At 50.0% G+C, this 14,649-nt stretch overlaps 1 protein-coding gene across 1 annotated transcript in view; it reads right to left on the bottom strand.

The window, feature by feature from the left end:
• TTLL9 (tubulin tyrosine ligase like 9) overlaps window positions 1-14,649 on the bottom strand; it is a 37,548-nt gene that overhangs the window by 474 nt on the left and 22,425 nt on the right. The window contains exons 6-14 of the mRNA XM_029917933.1: window positions 13,912-13,980; window positions 13,264-13,338; window positions 11,791-11,881; window positions 10,847-10,887; window positions 9,889-9,976; window positions 7,259-7,317; window positions 6,132-6,328; window positions 4,306-4,419; window positions 2,958-3,082 (exon numbers count right to left, since the gene is read on the bottom strand). Of these exons, the coding sequence (XP_029773793.1) occupies window positions 2,958-3,082; window positions 4,306-4,419; window positions 6,132-6,328; window positions 7,259-7,317; window positions 9,889-9,976; window positions 10,847-10,887; window positions 11,791-11,881; window positions 13,264-13,338; window positions 13,912-13,980 (859 nt within the window). The remainder of the gene's footprint in view (window positions 1-2,957; window positions 3,083-4,305; window positions 4,420-6,131; window positions 6,329-7,258; window positions 7,318-9,888; window positions 9,977-10,846; window positions 10,888-11,790; window positions 11,882-13,263; window positions 13,339-13,911; window positions 13,981-14,649) is intronic.

The following is a 14,649-nucleotide window of genomic DNA, read 5'->3' as shown; positions in this document are numbered from 1 at the left end:
AAGCCAGGCCTGGGCTGCTGAGGATGAGGGGCCACCTGGAAAGAGGGGTCCCGCTGACAGCCAGCATCAACCACCACCGTGTGAATGAGGCTCTTCTGGGCCATCATGTCTCGTGAACCGGCCGGGGGCCTCTAGCCCTGTGAGTGACCCCAGCACTCTTATTTGAAGAATCAGCAAGTAGTTGTTTTAAGCCTCTAGGTTTGCGGAGAGTTTGTTTGTTACATAGCAACCGTTAGCTAATAGAGCATCACCAGGGAGCTTGTTCGAAAGGCAGAATCTTAGGTCCCCCTCCCAGGCCTACTAAATTCGTAATCTGCATTTTAACAAGATTTCCAGATGATTATGTACATGCACATCAAAGCCTGAAAGTACTGTATAGTCGTCTTCCAGCAACACAACGTGGCAGACCCTAGGGAATCTGCTGTAGAAAAGCCTCTCATAAATCCCCACTCCTCCGCCTTCCTCAAGTGCATCAATCAACCTTCCAGGCTTCCTTGCTGCCGGGGCGGCCATGTGACCCAGTTCTTGCCTATAAGATGTCAACCTAACTAACAGGGTTTGCCTTTTGGAATAAAGTGTCAAATCTTGAAGAAAAAACGTTGGCCTTTGGGCCATCCTGCTTCTTCTTGCCTGGGACAAGGACACAGTGTCCGGAGTAGGAGCAGCCATTTTGCAACCAGGAGGAAACAAGCAAGAGCACCAAGACTACCTACTAAGTGTTGCCAAGTGGAAAAAAGAAAGCGCTGGGTCCCTGGGGGCATTTTGCTGCCTTTGTGTCCGCCCTGTCCAGCCTAGCCGAAGACATCCTGTGGCTCAAGACAGATTGGTCCCTCTCTGTGTAACTATTATTTGGCTTTTCAGTTGCTTGCAGCCAAACTCAATCTTAAATCCTATCAAACCCTAAAAAAAGACTAAAAACTTCTTTTCATTAAAAAAAAGCCACTCAAGTAAAATTTAAAAAGCAAATAACAAATTCAGGAAAATATTTATAAGTTTGACAGAGGAGTAATATCACTGTATTAATATTAATAAATTAATAAATTTCCAGAACGATGCACTGAAAAATACATAAAGAATATGGACAGCTTACAAAAGAAGAAACACAAAATTGAAAAATCTGAAACCTCACCAGTAATCAATGGAATGCACAAAAAACAATCTTTTTTTACCTATCAAGGTTAAAAAGGTTTTTTGTTGTGTTTTTCTATTATTATTCTTTTTTTATTCAGAGCAAGCATATTTGTATTATCTTTCTAGAAAGCAATTTGGCTGTAATAAAGTCCATCTCTTTGACCCAGTACTTCTACTTCTAGGAATCTGTCCTAAAGAAATAGCCAGAATTTCAGCTGAGTTTTATGTGAGAAGGTGTTTATCATAGCACGGCATTATTAATAAAAGTAAAAAATTGGAATCACACCAAATGCTCAATTATAAGAAATTGATTTACAAAGGTTGACCCATATACAGGCTGGAATATACCTCTGTGTAGTAATTTTGTTTTTAACTGTGCTAAGGGGCAGGATTTTCTAGTAGCCAAGCATTCAGGTTTTAGAGGAACACGGATTGGAGTTCAAGTCCTCGCCACGTATAACTGGGGCCTTCAGCAAGTTATGTCACATCTGGAGATCATTTCCCCATCTGTAAAATGGTAGAAACTGCCTAAAAATGAAATAATGTATGGAAAGCTTAGACCTAGCAAAAAAAAAAAGTGTTTCCAAAAGAGAAGCCCTTATTAATACTGTTGAATGACATGAAATATGCTACATGGAAAAGTGGGACTCAAAATTCCAGCCGAATGCCAATTTTGTAAAGAAAAAGTATAAATATATGCATTTTTGAAAAACTGGAAGGAAATACAACAGATTGTTAAAGTTGGTTATGTCTGGACGGTTTTTTATTCCTTTTAGTTTTCAAATACTCTACAATGAATGAATAATTTTTATAGTCAAGAAAATGTTTCGCTTTTTAAAAGCCAAGTTTAAAGTCAAGCCCTGAACACCCTCCTACACTGTTGGTGGGAATGTAAACTGGTGCAGCCGCTCTGGAAAACAGTGTGGGGAGGTTCCTCAAAAAATTAACAATAGAACCCCCCTATGACCCAGCAATAGCTAGGGATTTACCCAAGGGATACAGAAGTGTTGATGCATAGGAGCACATGTACCCCAAGTTCATAGCGGCACTTTCTACAATAGCCAAATCCTGGAAAGAGCCTAAATGTCCATCACCTGATGAGTGGATCAAGAAGATGTGGTTTATATATACAATGGAGTACTACATGGCAATGAGAAAGAATGAAATCTGGCCATTCGTAGCAAAGTGGATGGACCTCAAGGGTGTTATTGTAAGTAAAATAAGTCAGGCAGAGGACAGGTACTGTATGTTTTCACTCATAAGTGTAACAGGAGAAATTTAACAGAGGACCATGGGGGAGGGGAAGAGGGGAAAAATAGTTGGGGAGAAGGAGGGAGACAAACCATCAGAGACTCTTGAACACTGAGAACAAACTGAGGGTTGATGGGGGTGAGGGAGAGGGGAAGGGGGGTGATGGGCATGGAGGAGGGCACTTGTGGAAATGAGAACTGGGTGTTGTATGGAAACCAACTTGACAATAAACTATAAAAGAAAAAAAATAAAGTCAAGCCCTGAAGTCCTTCATTTCTTTTACCATATCGTACATTTTTGGAGGTTCCTTTCCCCCTAAGCCTTTTGAAATCCACCTCCTGATAGATTAGTAATATCTCTTGCTATGTGCCAGGTGGTGTTCTAGGCATATATTGAGATAAAAACTCTTTAATCTCCATTTTACAGATGAGGAACAGAGGTTAAGTCCCTTGCCCAAGGTCACACAGCTGGTAAATTGTGGATCAACTTAAAGCAGTCTAACCACTGTGCCACGCTGCCTCCGTGGCTCCTCTCAAGACCCACGCCCCTTGCCCTCCCCACCTGGCCCCACCTACCGAGGTGTGTGTTGGCCACAAAATTCCCCAGGCCCGACGGGTCAGGGGCGCCGTCTTCGCTGCTGACAGGGCCATCATTCCACATGAGGTCAAAGCCTCCCACTCGCTTCTCCCTTCCTGTGAGCCTGGACGGGTAGGGGTTACACGGGGGCTAACCAAGGTGCCCCTGGTTAAGCCCGAAGACCCAGCCCAGGCCCCTGACCCCTCCCCACACCCTGCTTGTGCCCACGCTGTCAGAATTCCTTCTTCTGCCCACCCATTTCCCAGGCCTCAGAGGAGGCATCCCCCATATTGTCTCCAGGCTCCCACCCTTGCCCTCGGTAACATGAACCTACTTATATGTAAAGTCTGCTGTCCTTCCCAGACCAGAAACTCCAGGAAGGCAGGGACTAGGTCTGTTGTGTCCTTTACTGTGTCCCCAGTGTGTGGCATAGGTCTTGGCACATAGTAGGGGCTCAAATGTTTGTTGAACGAATGAATGATGATAGATACAGAGAGCTCAGCACCCATTTCAGCTTCTTTCAGCCCAAGGGTACCTTGGTTTTTCCTTTGAGAACCACTCCTCCCTCTCTCACTCACATGGCTCTGGTGGGGGCTGATCCTACTCCCCTGGGAGACAGGCACAACACGTAGGCCCAATCAATCAGAGTCACAATGACTGATTCAGAGATGGGCATGTGACATAATCCCCACCAGTAACGATGAGAGTTAGCCCTCAAACTTTTGCTGAAATAATTGGGAAAAAGCTAATACACAGGAAAGAGGTGGGGCAGGGAGAGGGAGAAAGGGAAAGAAAGGGAATCAGAGAGACGGAAAGAGAGAGAGTGAGCCAGTGAGCAGGCAGACCAACCAAAACTGACTGAGCACCTGGATTCAGCCATTCCTGAAGTCAGACCCTGGATTTTCCCATTATATACACATTGTTATAACAATATATAGTCTCTTATTGAGCACTTACTGTGAGCGAGACACTTTACAATAAATTATCTTGTTGGATTAATTTGACAATCCTGGGGGGTTAACATGAGGTTTCCCATTTTACAGACCAGAAAACTGAGGCTTAGACAGGTGAAGTCCAGGGTCTCCTGGTCAGGAAGTGTCAAGGAAATCCTGCTGGACTGAATCTAAGAAGGCTTAGTTGGCCCTGCTCTGCCCCCAAAGGGCTGAGTCTTTGGACCAGGATCGAACCCTGTGTGGACATCTCAGTTTGTCCATCTGTAAAATGGCGAGCAGGCCTGAATCATCTCTAAGGGCCACTCAGGTCCAGGGTTCTGAGTTGTCTGTCTTCCTTGATGGGAAACCCAGCTGTCACACACCGGGGTGCCCGAGTGAGGCTGCCTTCCCCCACCTGGCCTCCATGTCCACGATGTGCAGGGTATCTTCCAGGAGACAGGTCTTGAGCTCATAGTCCTCCTGGCTGCTGGCTGTCAGCGATGGGGATGCGTTGACCTCTAGGAGCCACCTGGGGAAGGAGGGGAATGGAGAGCCCTAGGGTGACCTGGTCCCTGGGGACCCTGAAATCTCCCTGAGAGGCTAGCTGGGGTGCCTGGGCCCAACCCTCAATTCAACCAAGGTCGCTATTTCCATTTTTCCACTAGAAGAAAGGTTTCTGTGGCTAAAACTTTTTCAAACAGTGGTCACAAACTTGAAATCCCCACAGGGACCAGGTGGTACCTAAATGAGGCAACTGGAGGGGGTGGAATGATCTTGGTGCCCTTGTATTGCTCTTCCTCCTTCCCATAGAGCTGTGCGTGCAGGACAAACTCCCCTTTCCTAGTGAGATTTTGTCCGTGGGGGGCAATGGCCGCTGGGGGTGGCAGGAGCTGGGAGCAGTGGAGACCCGTGAACTGGGAAGAACATTCCACTCTAAAGCGCTGGCCCCTCCAGGGGGCTGTCACCCTGTGGGAGTGTGAGCCCAGAATTGGGAGACCCTCTGAGTTTTCCAGAAAAGGTGAACCTCCAGATTGTTGTGTAAATATCTCCCAGTTTTTAGAGACGGTCAAATGAATTTAAATAAAAAATAATTTGAAGTCTACACTTGAAGCATCTGTGGCCAAAAGCAGCTCAAGGGCCTCAAGCTCGCAAACTCATGTTCTGTGCAATCTGGTTGTTTGCAGACCAGAACCTGGGGCACAGAGAGGGAAGGACCCCAGGTCAGCGGCAGACTCAGGCTCCCCTCCCCCACTCTCCAAGTTTGTTTCCCCATCAGTGTCCCCTTTAATGTTCACAGCCACATCTTGCTGCAGTGGGCAAAGGAGAGACCCGCTGGTCCCAGGCCCCTGTTTCCTTGAACCTGTGTCTGACATAGCTATCACTCTAGGGCTCCTATTCCTGGCTGGGAAAGCCCCTTAGCACTCATCCAGTGACCCTGGGGAAGGGGCTTTGGGTGCTGGAGTGCCGGCAGGGGTAGCTCAGACCAGGAACTATGACCTGGGGCCTGGCTCTGCCCTTGACTTAATGTGTAACCCCAAGCACCCAGAACAAATCCACTGGGCTTCTGTGTCCTGTTGTATCACAGGAGGGCCATCACAGTGGTCCCTGCCGCCTCAGGCTTATCTTCCTCATCAGCTCACTCTCCTCTGTGGGAGCGCACCAAACTTTTTTTTTTTAATGTTTATTTTTGAGAGAGAGACAGAGCATGAGCAGGAGGGAGCAGAGACAGAGGGAAACACAGAATACGAAGCAGGGTCCAGGCTCTGACCTGTCAGCACAGAGCCTGATGTGGGACTTGAACTCACAAACCATGAGATCATGACCTGAACTGAAGTCAGATGCTCAACTGCCTGAGCCACCCAGACATGCTGTGAGTACACCAAATTCTGGACAGGAAGTGACATGGTAACACTATTCCCTTACGTGGCACTTTGAATCCTGAGAGCAGCACGGCTTACTGAGTTTCTTGCCTGGTACTCAGGAAGGGCAGCTGGCTCAGCACATGTTCAGGAAAGTCCTTTTAGTGCCAGGCGTGGGGTTCGGCACTTTACAGACAATACCTCATTTATTGCTCATCATGATTCTACAGGCACAATGTCCATTTTGCAGATGGGCAAACTGAGGCACAGAACTAAGAAGTGTGCCCAGCTAGGAAGTGGCAGAGGTCACACCCGGGCAGTTGGGGTGCAGAGGGTGTGAAACACTCCCCCCACTCTCCGGTCTGCCAGCCCGCCCACTTACGGTTTGAGGTCCTGGTCTATGAGGATGTCATAGCCGTACAGCTCAAAGCAGTGCTTGTCGCTGATGATCACCTTCTGCACGCTCTGCAGGCTCCGGATGAAGATGTTGTCCATGTCGCTGAAGAGCGTCTCCACCGCCTCCGGCCCGTGCTTGGACACCAGGTACTGGCGGAAGCGCTGTAGCATCCACTTGCAGCCCTGGGGCCCCAGGCACCCAGCGGGGGGTGGGACAGGGAACCTCCATTAACTGCGACCTGGCTGGCTGGGACCCCCCTCTAGCAATCCCCATGAACATGGGCCTTGGGTTTGGACAAGAGGGTCCCAGACCTGAGTCCTGGGATTAGAACTCTGAGTTTGTGCCTCTTGCAGGGCAAAGCTACTGGCTGCCCAGGGAGGGGGCGGCTGTGCCCACCCAGAGCCTGTGCCTGGCTTTCTAGAGCACAGCCTGGGTACCCAGGCCCCCAGAAGTCGCTGCCCAAACACCCTGTACAGGCTTCTTCCCTGGGCCTGCGTTTCTGGGGACAGACTGCACTCTGAGGCCCAAAGATGACCAGCTGGCTACTATTTCCAGGGGCCTGGGGGTGCGTTTATGCGGGAGGCCCCCACTGTGTAGGATGGAGCCGGGAGAGGGAAAAGAAGGGAGTGGGTGTGAGCTGGGGGCCAGCTCTCCCTGTGTCCCTCTGTTCTGGCTCTTAACTCTGAGGAGTCAGAATTCTAAATTTGAACCTGGCCTTGTAGGTTATTAGAGATAGATAAATGGATGGATGGATGACAGATGATAGATAGATGATAGATAGATGATAGATAGATAGATAGATAGATAGATAGATAGATAGATAGATGATAGACGGACGTATACTTATCAAGGTAGGAGGATAGAACACATTTTGTTACAGGGTGTGTGTCTTTGATTTGTAACTTTTAACTATTCAGACACTCGATGTGTGGGCCTCCATCTGTACTCTTGTCCTGGGTCCTGCAAGCGGGAAGAGGGGGTCCCGACCTCACTGATGAGCTAGAACTATGAGCCCAACATAGGCCTGTCCTGGGCCCCTTGGTGCTCTGTCTCCTTGCCCCAACCCAGGCCCAGAAGGCTGGCCCTGGAGGCCAGAAGGGCAGCTGCTTCACCTTCTTTGGATGGTAGTCAGGAGAGGTCTTTTGTACAGCGACGTTGGTGAGGTGAACATCTGGGAGATGGTAGGTGGTCAAGGACAAGTGTGAACAAGAAGGGCGAGCCCTGTGCCACGGAACCCCCAGAGACCAAACTAAGCCTTGAGCTTGGACACTAATGAGGAAGGCGATGCAACAGCCCAGACATCACGTATGTGGGCCTTGGGCTCCGATGGGCCTGGGTGCAAATCCCACCTGTGCCTTTCACGGGCTACATGCCCCTGAGCCAGTCACTTAACCTCTGAACCTGTTTCCCCATCTATTAAGTGGAGGTGCTTAGGTGGGGGAAACAGGCAAAGAGTAAGCGAGCAATCAAAACCAGTCTGTACAGAAGTGGAGCTGATTAGTCACGAAATCTTCAGCGGGAATTTTTTTTTTTTAGCTTAAAAACGACAATAGAAATCACAGAGGAAGTCAGTGGATGAGCCAACTATGTAAAAATAAAATGAATCAGATATCAGGGCAAGAATGAAAAGCAAGCATGGCTAGACAAAAGATTTGTAGCAAATATGACAGACTGTTTTTGTCAGATGAAAATCCCGCATAAATTGTTAACAATAAAAATCTATGACTCTAATAGATACGAGATATAGGGGTATGAAAACATCAGGGAAAACAGTAACTGCTTAAAGACCATCTGGGAAAATGCCTAAAGTTTTTAGTAATAGAAGACACACAATTTTAAATGGGGGTGTGTGTGTGTCTGGGTGGCTCAGTTGATTAAAGCAGCTGACTTCAGCTCAGGTCATGATCTCACGGTTCCTGAGTTCGAGCCCTGAGTTGGGCTCTGTGCTGACAGCTCAGAGCCTGGAGCCTGCTTTTGATTCTGTGTGTCCCTCTTTCTCTGCCCCTCCCCTGCTCATGCTCTGTTTCTCTCTCAAAACTAAATAGACATTTAAAAAAAAACTATTAAGAAACAATAAATAAAGGGATGTAAACGGGAAAGAAGCACAAATTGGAAGAAATGCAAATTATAAGGCAAAATCCTGCTTCCTCACTAAGTCAGTTACATATTTTTTAACCTTTTTATTTGGAAAAGCTCAAAACTCATAGAATAATTGCAAGTATAATGAATGCCCATATTTGCTTCATCTACATGTGCTAATTGTTTTAGAAATGTCTTTAATTTTTTAAATGTTTGTTTATTTTTGAGAAAGAGAGAGAGACAGAGTGTGAGTCAAGGAGTGGCAGAGAGAGAGAGGGAGACACAAAATCAGAAGCAGGCTCCCAGGCTCTGAGCTGTCAGCACAGAGACTGACACGGGGCTCAAACCCACAAACCATGAGATCATGACCTGACCTGATGCTGGACACTCAACCTACTGAGCCACCCTGGCGCCCCTAGAAATGTCTTTTTTAAATGAGTGTCTTATGTTTATTTATTTTTGAGACAGAGAGAAACAGAGCATGAGCGGGGTAGGGGAAGAGAGAGGGAGACACGGACTCTGAAGCAGGCTCCAGGCTCTGAGCTAGCTGTCAGCACAGATCTGGACGTGGGGGTTGACCCTACGAACCATGAGATCATGACCTGAGCCAAAGCCAGACGCTTAACCGACTGAGCCACCCAGGTGCTCCTGATGTCGGTATTCTAACCAGATAATACACTCGCGTGGTTCAAAAATCAAAAGGCATCAAGATGTGTCTGAGGAACTATCTCCTCCCTACCCCTGTCCCCACCCGCCCAGTTCTCATCCCAAAGGTACCTTCCGTTCCCAATTTCTTATACTTCCTTTCAGAGATGTCTGCTCACAGATACAAACATATATAGAGATATAATTTGTAACATGAATGGAAGCATACTTTTCAGAGTTCTGTACTTTGTTCTTTTCCAATTAGCAATACGTCACCAAGGTTATTTCATAGCTGTACATAAAGCACGGCTCGTTCCTTTTTAACAGCTGCATCGTATTCCATCATGTAAATGAGCTGTTCCGTTATTTCCTTTCTGTCTCTCTCTCTCTCACAAACAAGGCTGAGCAGTGCATAGCCTTTAAACCTCTCTTTTCCTGTATTGAGAATGTACATGTAGGGTAAATTCCAGAAGGGAACTTGCTAGGTCAGAGGGTATGTGCTTTTGTCTTTTGATAGGCTTTTGCCAGACTGCCTCTGAAGCAGTTGTACTGACTTACACACCACCAGTGACACACGCATTCCCCCAGCCTCGCCAACGTAGTGTGTGATCGTATTTTTGGCCTCTGCCAGTTTGATGGGCGAAGAGAGCATGGTGTCTGAGTGAATGCCTGAGCCAAGGTCTAGGCACAGAAAAGGATTCAAACGTTCTCCAAAGGGGCCCAAGCTCTCCCATCCTGTGAATATGTATCGATATGGATGGCAGGCATGCCACCAAGATGGTCATCCAGCAGAGCAGTTTGGGGTGAGCTGCTCTGAGCCGAACAGGGCTGCTCCCCCCAGCCCCACAAGACTGTCAGCTCCCAGAGGGAGGGACCAGGCCCATCTTGTTCCCTGCTGGGTCTCCGCGCCCAGACCACAGCTTGGTACTCTGTGGAATGAAGAAGCTCTCCCTGACCAGCTGGGGGAAGTGGAGGGGCAGGGCACACAGGGGATGGGGAGGCAGGGATCTAAGGATACACTGGTCATCGATGCTGCTCAGTGTGAAGCGCGTGTTGGAGAATCGGGCGAAGCCATCCCGGTACAGCCAGGCCCGCAGCGGGAGGTACTATGTCCAGGAGGGAGAGGAGGGAGAGGAAGGGGAGGGGGTGAATGCGAGCCATCTGCCCCTCCCAACTTTTGCACTTGCTGTTTCTTCCACCTGGAGTGCCCTTCCTTCTTTCTCACATCACCCCTCAAGGATCTGTCCCAGCAGCCTCCTCTGATTCTACCCACTCCCTCCCTGGTGTTGGGGGCGGGGAGGAGAGGCAGAACTCCATCGCCATGTGCGACACCCCTCAGGGTGTGTCCATGCCCCCCACCGGACAGCCAACTCCAGGAGCACAGGGGCTGAGCCTGCCTCCCATGCCCGTGTCCTTGTGCCGCACAAGGAGGAGCACCTGGTGAAGGACTGAACGGTTGCTGAGTGAATGGGGGGGGACAGTATAGCAGCTCCTTGTCTGAGAGCAGTCTCCGGCACTAGGCTGCCTGGATTCGAACCCCAGCTCTGTCCGTCACCTGTGTGTGATCTTGGACAAGTCACTCAACCCCTCTGATTCTGTTTCCTCATCTGGAAAATGAGGATAATAATGGAACCTATGTCCCTGGTTATTAGGAGGACCGAGTGAAACACAGCCTGCTGAATACCGGACTTTGGTACTGAGGGAGTGCTCAGAAAAGGTTGGCTGCGGTTACCATGGATGGCTGAGTGAGTATGGGACAGGGGGTGGGCAGATCCAGACTCCCGGGTCTCTGAGATGGCAGAAGTGGGATCTATTTACTCGCCCCCAACTTACCCTCAGTGGTCCCCTGGGCTTTCCCTTGCAGGTGAAATCAGACAGGATCACATAGGTGCCCACCCCCCACCCCCCGCCCGGAATGGCTTCTGCCCCGTCTCCCGGCCCTTCGGCTGGAGGAGGGCCCCGTCTTAGCTACTCACTGACATCACCAGCACGTAGACGCGCAGGTCAAACTTGCGACCTGCCAGGCAAGGAAAGAATTCATGCAACAACTACTGACTGTGTGCCAGGCACTATGCTAGGTGTGGGGGTTAGAGCAGTGGAGAGACGAGGCGAATGCCAATAAAAGCACACGAGGTACAAGGAGAGGGTGACGGGGGGGAAAGGCTAGAGACATAGGATCAAGGAAGGCTTCGTGGAGAAGTGGTGACCTAGAGGAAGACAGGTGCCCCCTAGCCCATTAGGGGCAGGCCTCGGGGCAGGAGGAACTGCCTGAGCAGACAGCCCAGAGGAGGCAAAGAGCTTGGTCCAAGGGGAGAGGGGAAGAAGACAGGTCAGTGAGGTCAGCAGGGGCCACTCATGTGCAGTTTTTGGATTTTGTTTTAGCAACCATGGGAAGCCACTGAGGGGTGTCTTGTCCCCCTGGTGGCTGTGTTGGATCGGAGCACAGGGGACCAGAGCAGCAGTGGGCATCAGTGAGGACGGGAGGGGACATGACCAGAACCAGGATGGAGGTGGTCAGATGGATTCAGGAGTTCGTGGGAGCTTGAAGGAGGTCAGACATGGGAGGGGAAGAGAGGGACACACCCAGAATGGTCTCCGATCTCGAGCTTAGCAGCCAGGGGATGGAGGGGCTGTGTCCCGGTGGGAAGGCTGGGGAATGGGCCACAATGGCAGGGGGAGGGGGAGGGTTGGATCCTAGGCGTGTTGAGCTTGAGCTCCTGGGAGGTGCCCGAGGGTTTGTGGGACATCAGGATCCAGGCTATCAGGTGAGGTCCTGGCTGGAGACATCAATCTGAGAGGTCACTGGCGTCTGGGGGTGTTGAAAGCCACGGGAGAGGATGGGGTCATGGGGGAGGGTGGGTCACTGGGAGGCGGTGAGAGGAGCCAAGTGGCCAGCACTGGGCAGAGACCGTGATCTCACCTCCTATCAGGTAGGGATTTTCGATATAGCGCTGAGCTACGTAGTTCTCCACGGGGATTTCATCCTTCGGCTCATCAGAACTTCTCGTGTCCTAGTTGTGACAATAACTATTATTAACATTTACGGAGTGTTTCCTCTGTGGGAGGCACTGTGCTAGGCACTCTCCTCGGGGCATATCATTTGGTCTTTAATTTTTTTTCTGTTTTTTATTTAGTTTTGAGAGACAGACAGCACGAGCAAATGAGGGGCAGAGAGAGAAGGAGACACAGAATCTGAAGTGGGCTCCAGGCTCTGAGCTGTCATCACAGAGCCCAACGTGGGGCTTGAACCCACAAACTGTGAGATAATGACTTGAGCGAAAGCGGGCCGCTTAACCGGATGCTTAACTGGATACTTAACCTACTGAGCCATCCGGCGCCCATATCGTTTGGTCTTTAAATGTTATCCTCCATTTTACAGATGAGCAAACTGAAGCACAGAGAGGGGGAGTGACTTGCCCAAGGTCACACAGCTGTTCTGGGCACAGCTGGGGCATGGACCTGGAGAGCTTCTGCATTTAATCTCTAGACCTGTGTTGTCTATTTACATTTAAACTGATTAAAAGTAAGTGAATTTAAATGCCATCATGTGGATCCACCTTTACGCTAAGTGTAATTTCACCATTACGCTAAGTGAAATAAGCCAGACACAGAAGGACAAATACTGTATGAGTCCATTTAGATGAGGAGTCAGATCCGCAGAGACAGGAAGGAGAAGAGTGGTTACCAAGGGCTGGGTTGCCGAGGGAGCAGGGACAGGGTGCTGGGAAACAGGGAGTTCGTGTTTCATGAGGAGGGAGTTTTGGAGGTGGATGGAGGTGGTGGTGGCCCAACAACGTGAATACACGTAATGCCACTAAAATAGACACTTAGAAGTCATTAAAATGGTAGATGCCATGTAGATAAAAGAAAGAAAAGAAAAGAAATTTAAAATCCAGTGCTTGAGGGACACCAGCTGCTTTTCAGGTGCTCAATGTCAGCACGTGGCTAGTGGTCACGATACTGGAGAGCACAGGCATGCAGCATTCCACGTCTGTAGAAAGTTCCATCGGGCCTGCGGCCTGGTGCACCACGCAGGTGCCCGGGGACTTTCCTCTCTCTCCTCGGCCTGCGAATTCTTTCCTGGCCGGCCCAGCAATGCTCTCTCGCGCACCTCTCACGGTCCACAAAGCCCTTCCTCAGACACTGCCCCCTTCACAGTAACCTTGTGAGAAAACCGAGGCCCAAAGGCAAGTGGCACACACTTGGTGATGTCACACATACGACGCCAGGAGGCAGGGAGCCACTGGAACTCAGGGTTTCTGGCCCCCAGGGCAGAATTTTCTACACCTACTGTCACCCCCTCTTCCCCCACCTCCACCACCAAGCTGCTTCAAGACAGAGGTAACCAGATCTTCCCTTCTTGGGCCCCGGGCCACCTAGCACGTGTACTCACATGGCCTCCAGACGGGTTGACAGTGCTCCGGGCTGGCTGGGGCTCTGAGCTGGTGAGCTTCTTCCCAGCAGTCCCCTGGTGGTTTCATGTGAGGATGCAGACACACAGACGAGGGGAGAATTCATTTACTGAGCACCTGCTCATGCGGCAGGTGCCGGCTGCATAGCACCATTATCGTCTCTGAAGTTCAGAGGGGGGTCAGCAATTTTCCCAAGACCACACAGCTGCTGAGTGGCAGAGGCAGGATTGGAATGGGATTTCTACAACACTGCATCCTGGGAGAAGATGGTCCTGGGGAGGGACGCTCAGTGTGGGACTTGGAGGAAGAGTCAGCCAAGCTCTCCCCAAACAGGTGAGCAAGAGGCCCAGGTACAGAGGCAATGTTCTCGGGTTTTAGGCTTAGTAACTCATCCTCAACGGGTATTATCACTACTATCCCCCATTTACGTGAGCACAGAGAGGTGAAGTATCTTGCCCAGGGTCACGCAGCTTTTAAGGGGCAAAATCAAGATTTGAACCCAAGCAGCCTGGCTTCAGAGACCCTCCCTCTCTGCCAGTACTCCAAGCTTTGAAGGAGGGAAGGAGGGACACGTCACTGCAGCAAGGGCAGAGGGAGAATTCGCGAGCAAGGGGGAGAGGTGAGCTTACCTTTCTCCAGTCCATGATGTCCTTCAGCCTCCGGAAGAGGAAGATGCCCTTTCCCTGCGACCCGGCTACCTGGGGTGGGGTGAGGGCAGACAGGTCCCCTCTCAGCTCTGTGTGGTTCCTTGTTGGCCCCTGTGCCTGGGGCACCTCCCCACCATTTCTCTGTCTCTGTCTCTCCCATAGGCTTCCGGCTATCCCCAGAGGAACGGCCCAGCCCAGCCCCAAGGGGCCAGCCATGGAGAGGCACTAAGCCTGGCTGGCGGGAGGGAGAGACAAGTGGGGAGGAAAGAGAGAAGCCGACTTCGCTCACAAAGGCATACAATGGCATGAATAATACAAAAGAGCAGACAATTAAAAAACCGTTTCTAACAGTCTTGGGAACACATCATCCAATTCTTTTTTTGGAAATCAATTTGCCTCTCTAATTAGGTTTTGCTTCAGCTAATACTGATCAGTCTGCCTTTACTGAATCCCGGCATGGATAATTCATGGCTTCACAGAGTCCAGGGGCTGGAAGGATCTTTAATATCATGCAGAGCAGTCGACACCAAAGGCATTACTCCCCCCTGCGAAATCCCTCGGGATAGTCACCTGCCAGGGAGCTCACTACCCTCCCTCTACCTCCTGAGGCAGCTCATTTGTTGATTGCTCTATTAAGAAGTCATCCCAAAGGTATACATTAGGTGACTACTGTGTGCTGGGCATTATGCTATAGCAGTGACCCAGACCTCAGGGAGCTTT

This window comes from Suricata suricatta, chromosome 12, assembly GCF_006229205.1.
Source record: "Suricata suricatta isolate VVHF042 chromosome 12, meerkat_22Aug2017_6uvM2_HiC, whole genome shotgun sequence".
NCBI classification, from domain to species: Eukaryota; Metazoa; Chordata; class Mammalia; order Carnivora; family Herpestidae; genus Suricata; species Suricata suricatta.
Note: the sequence above shows the minus strand (reverse complement) of the source record. Positions and strands in the feature narration are given on the sequence as shown.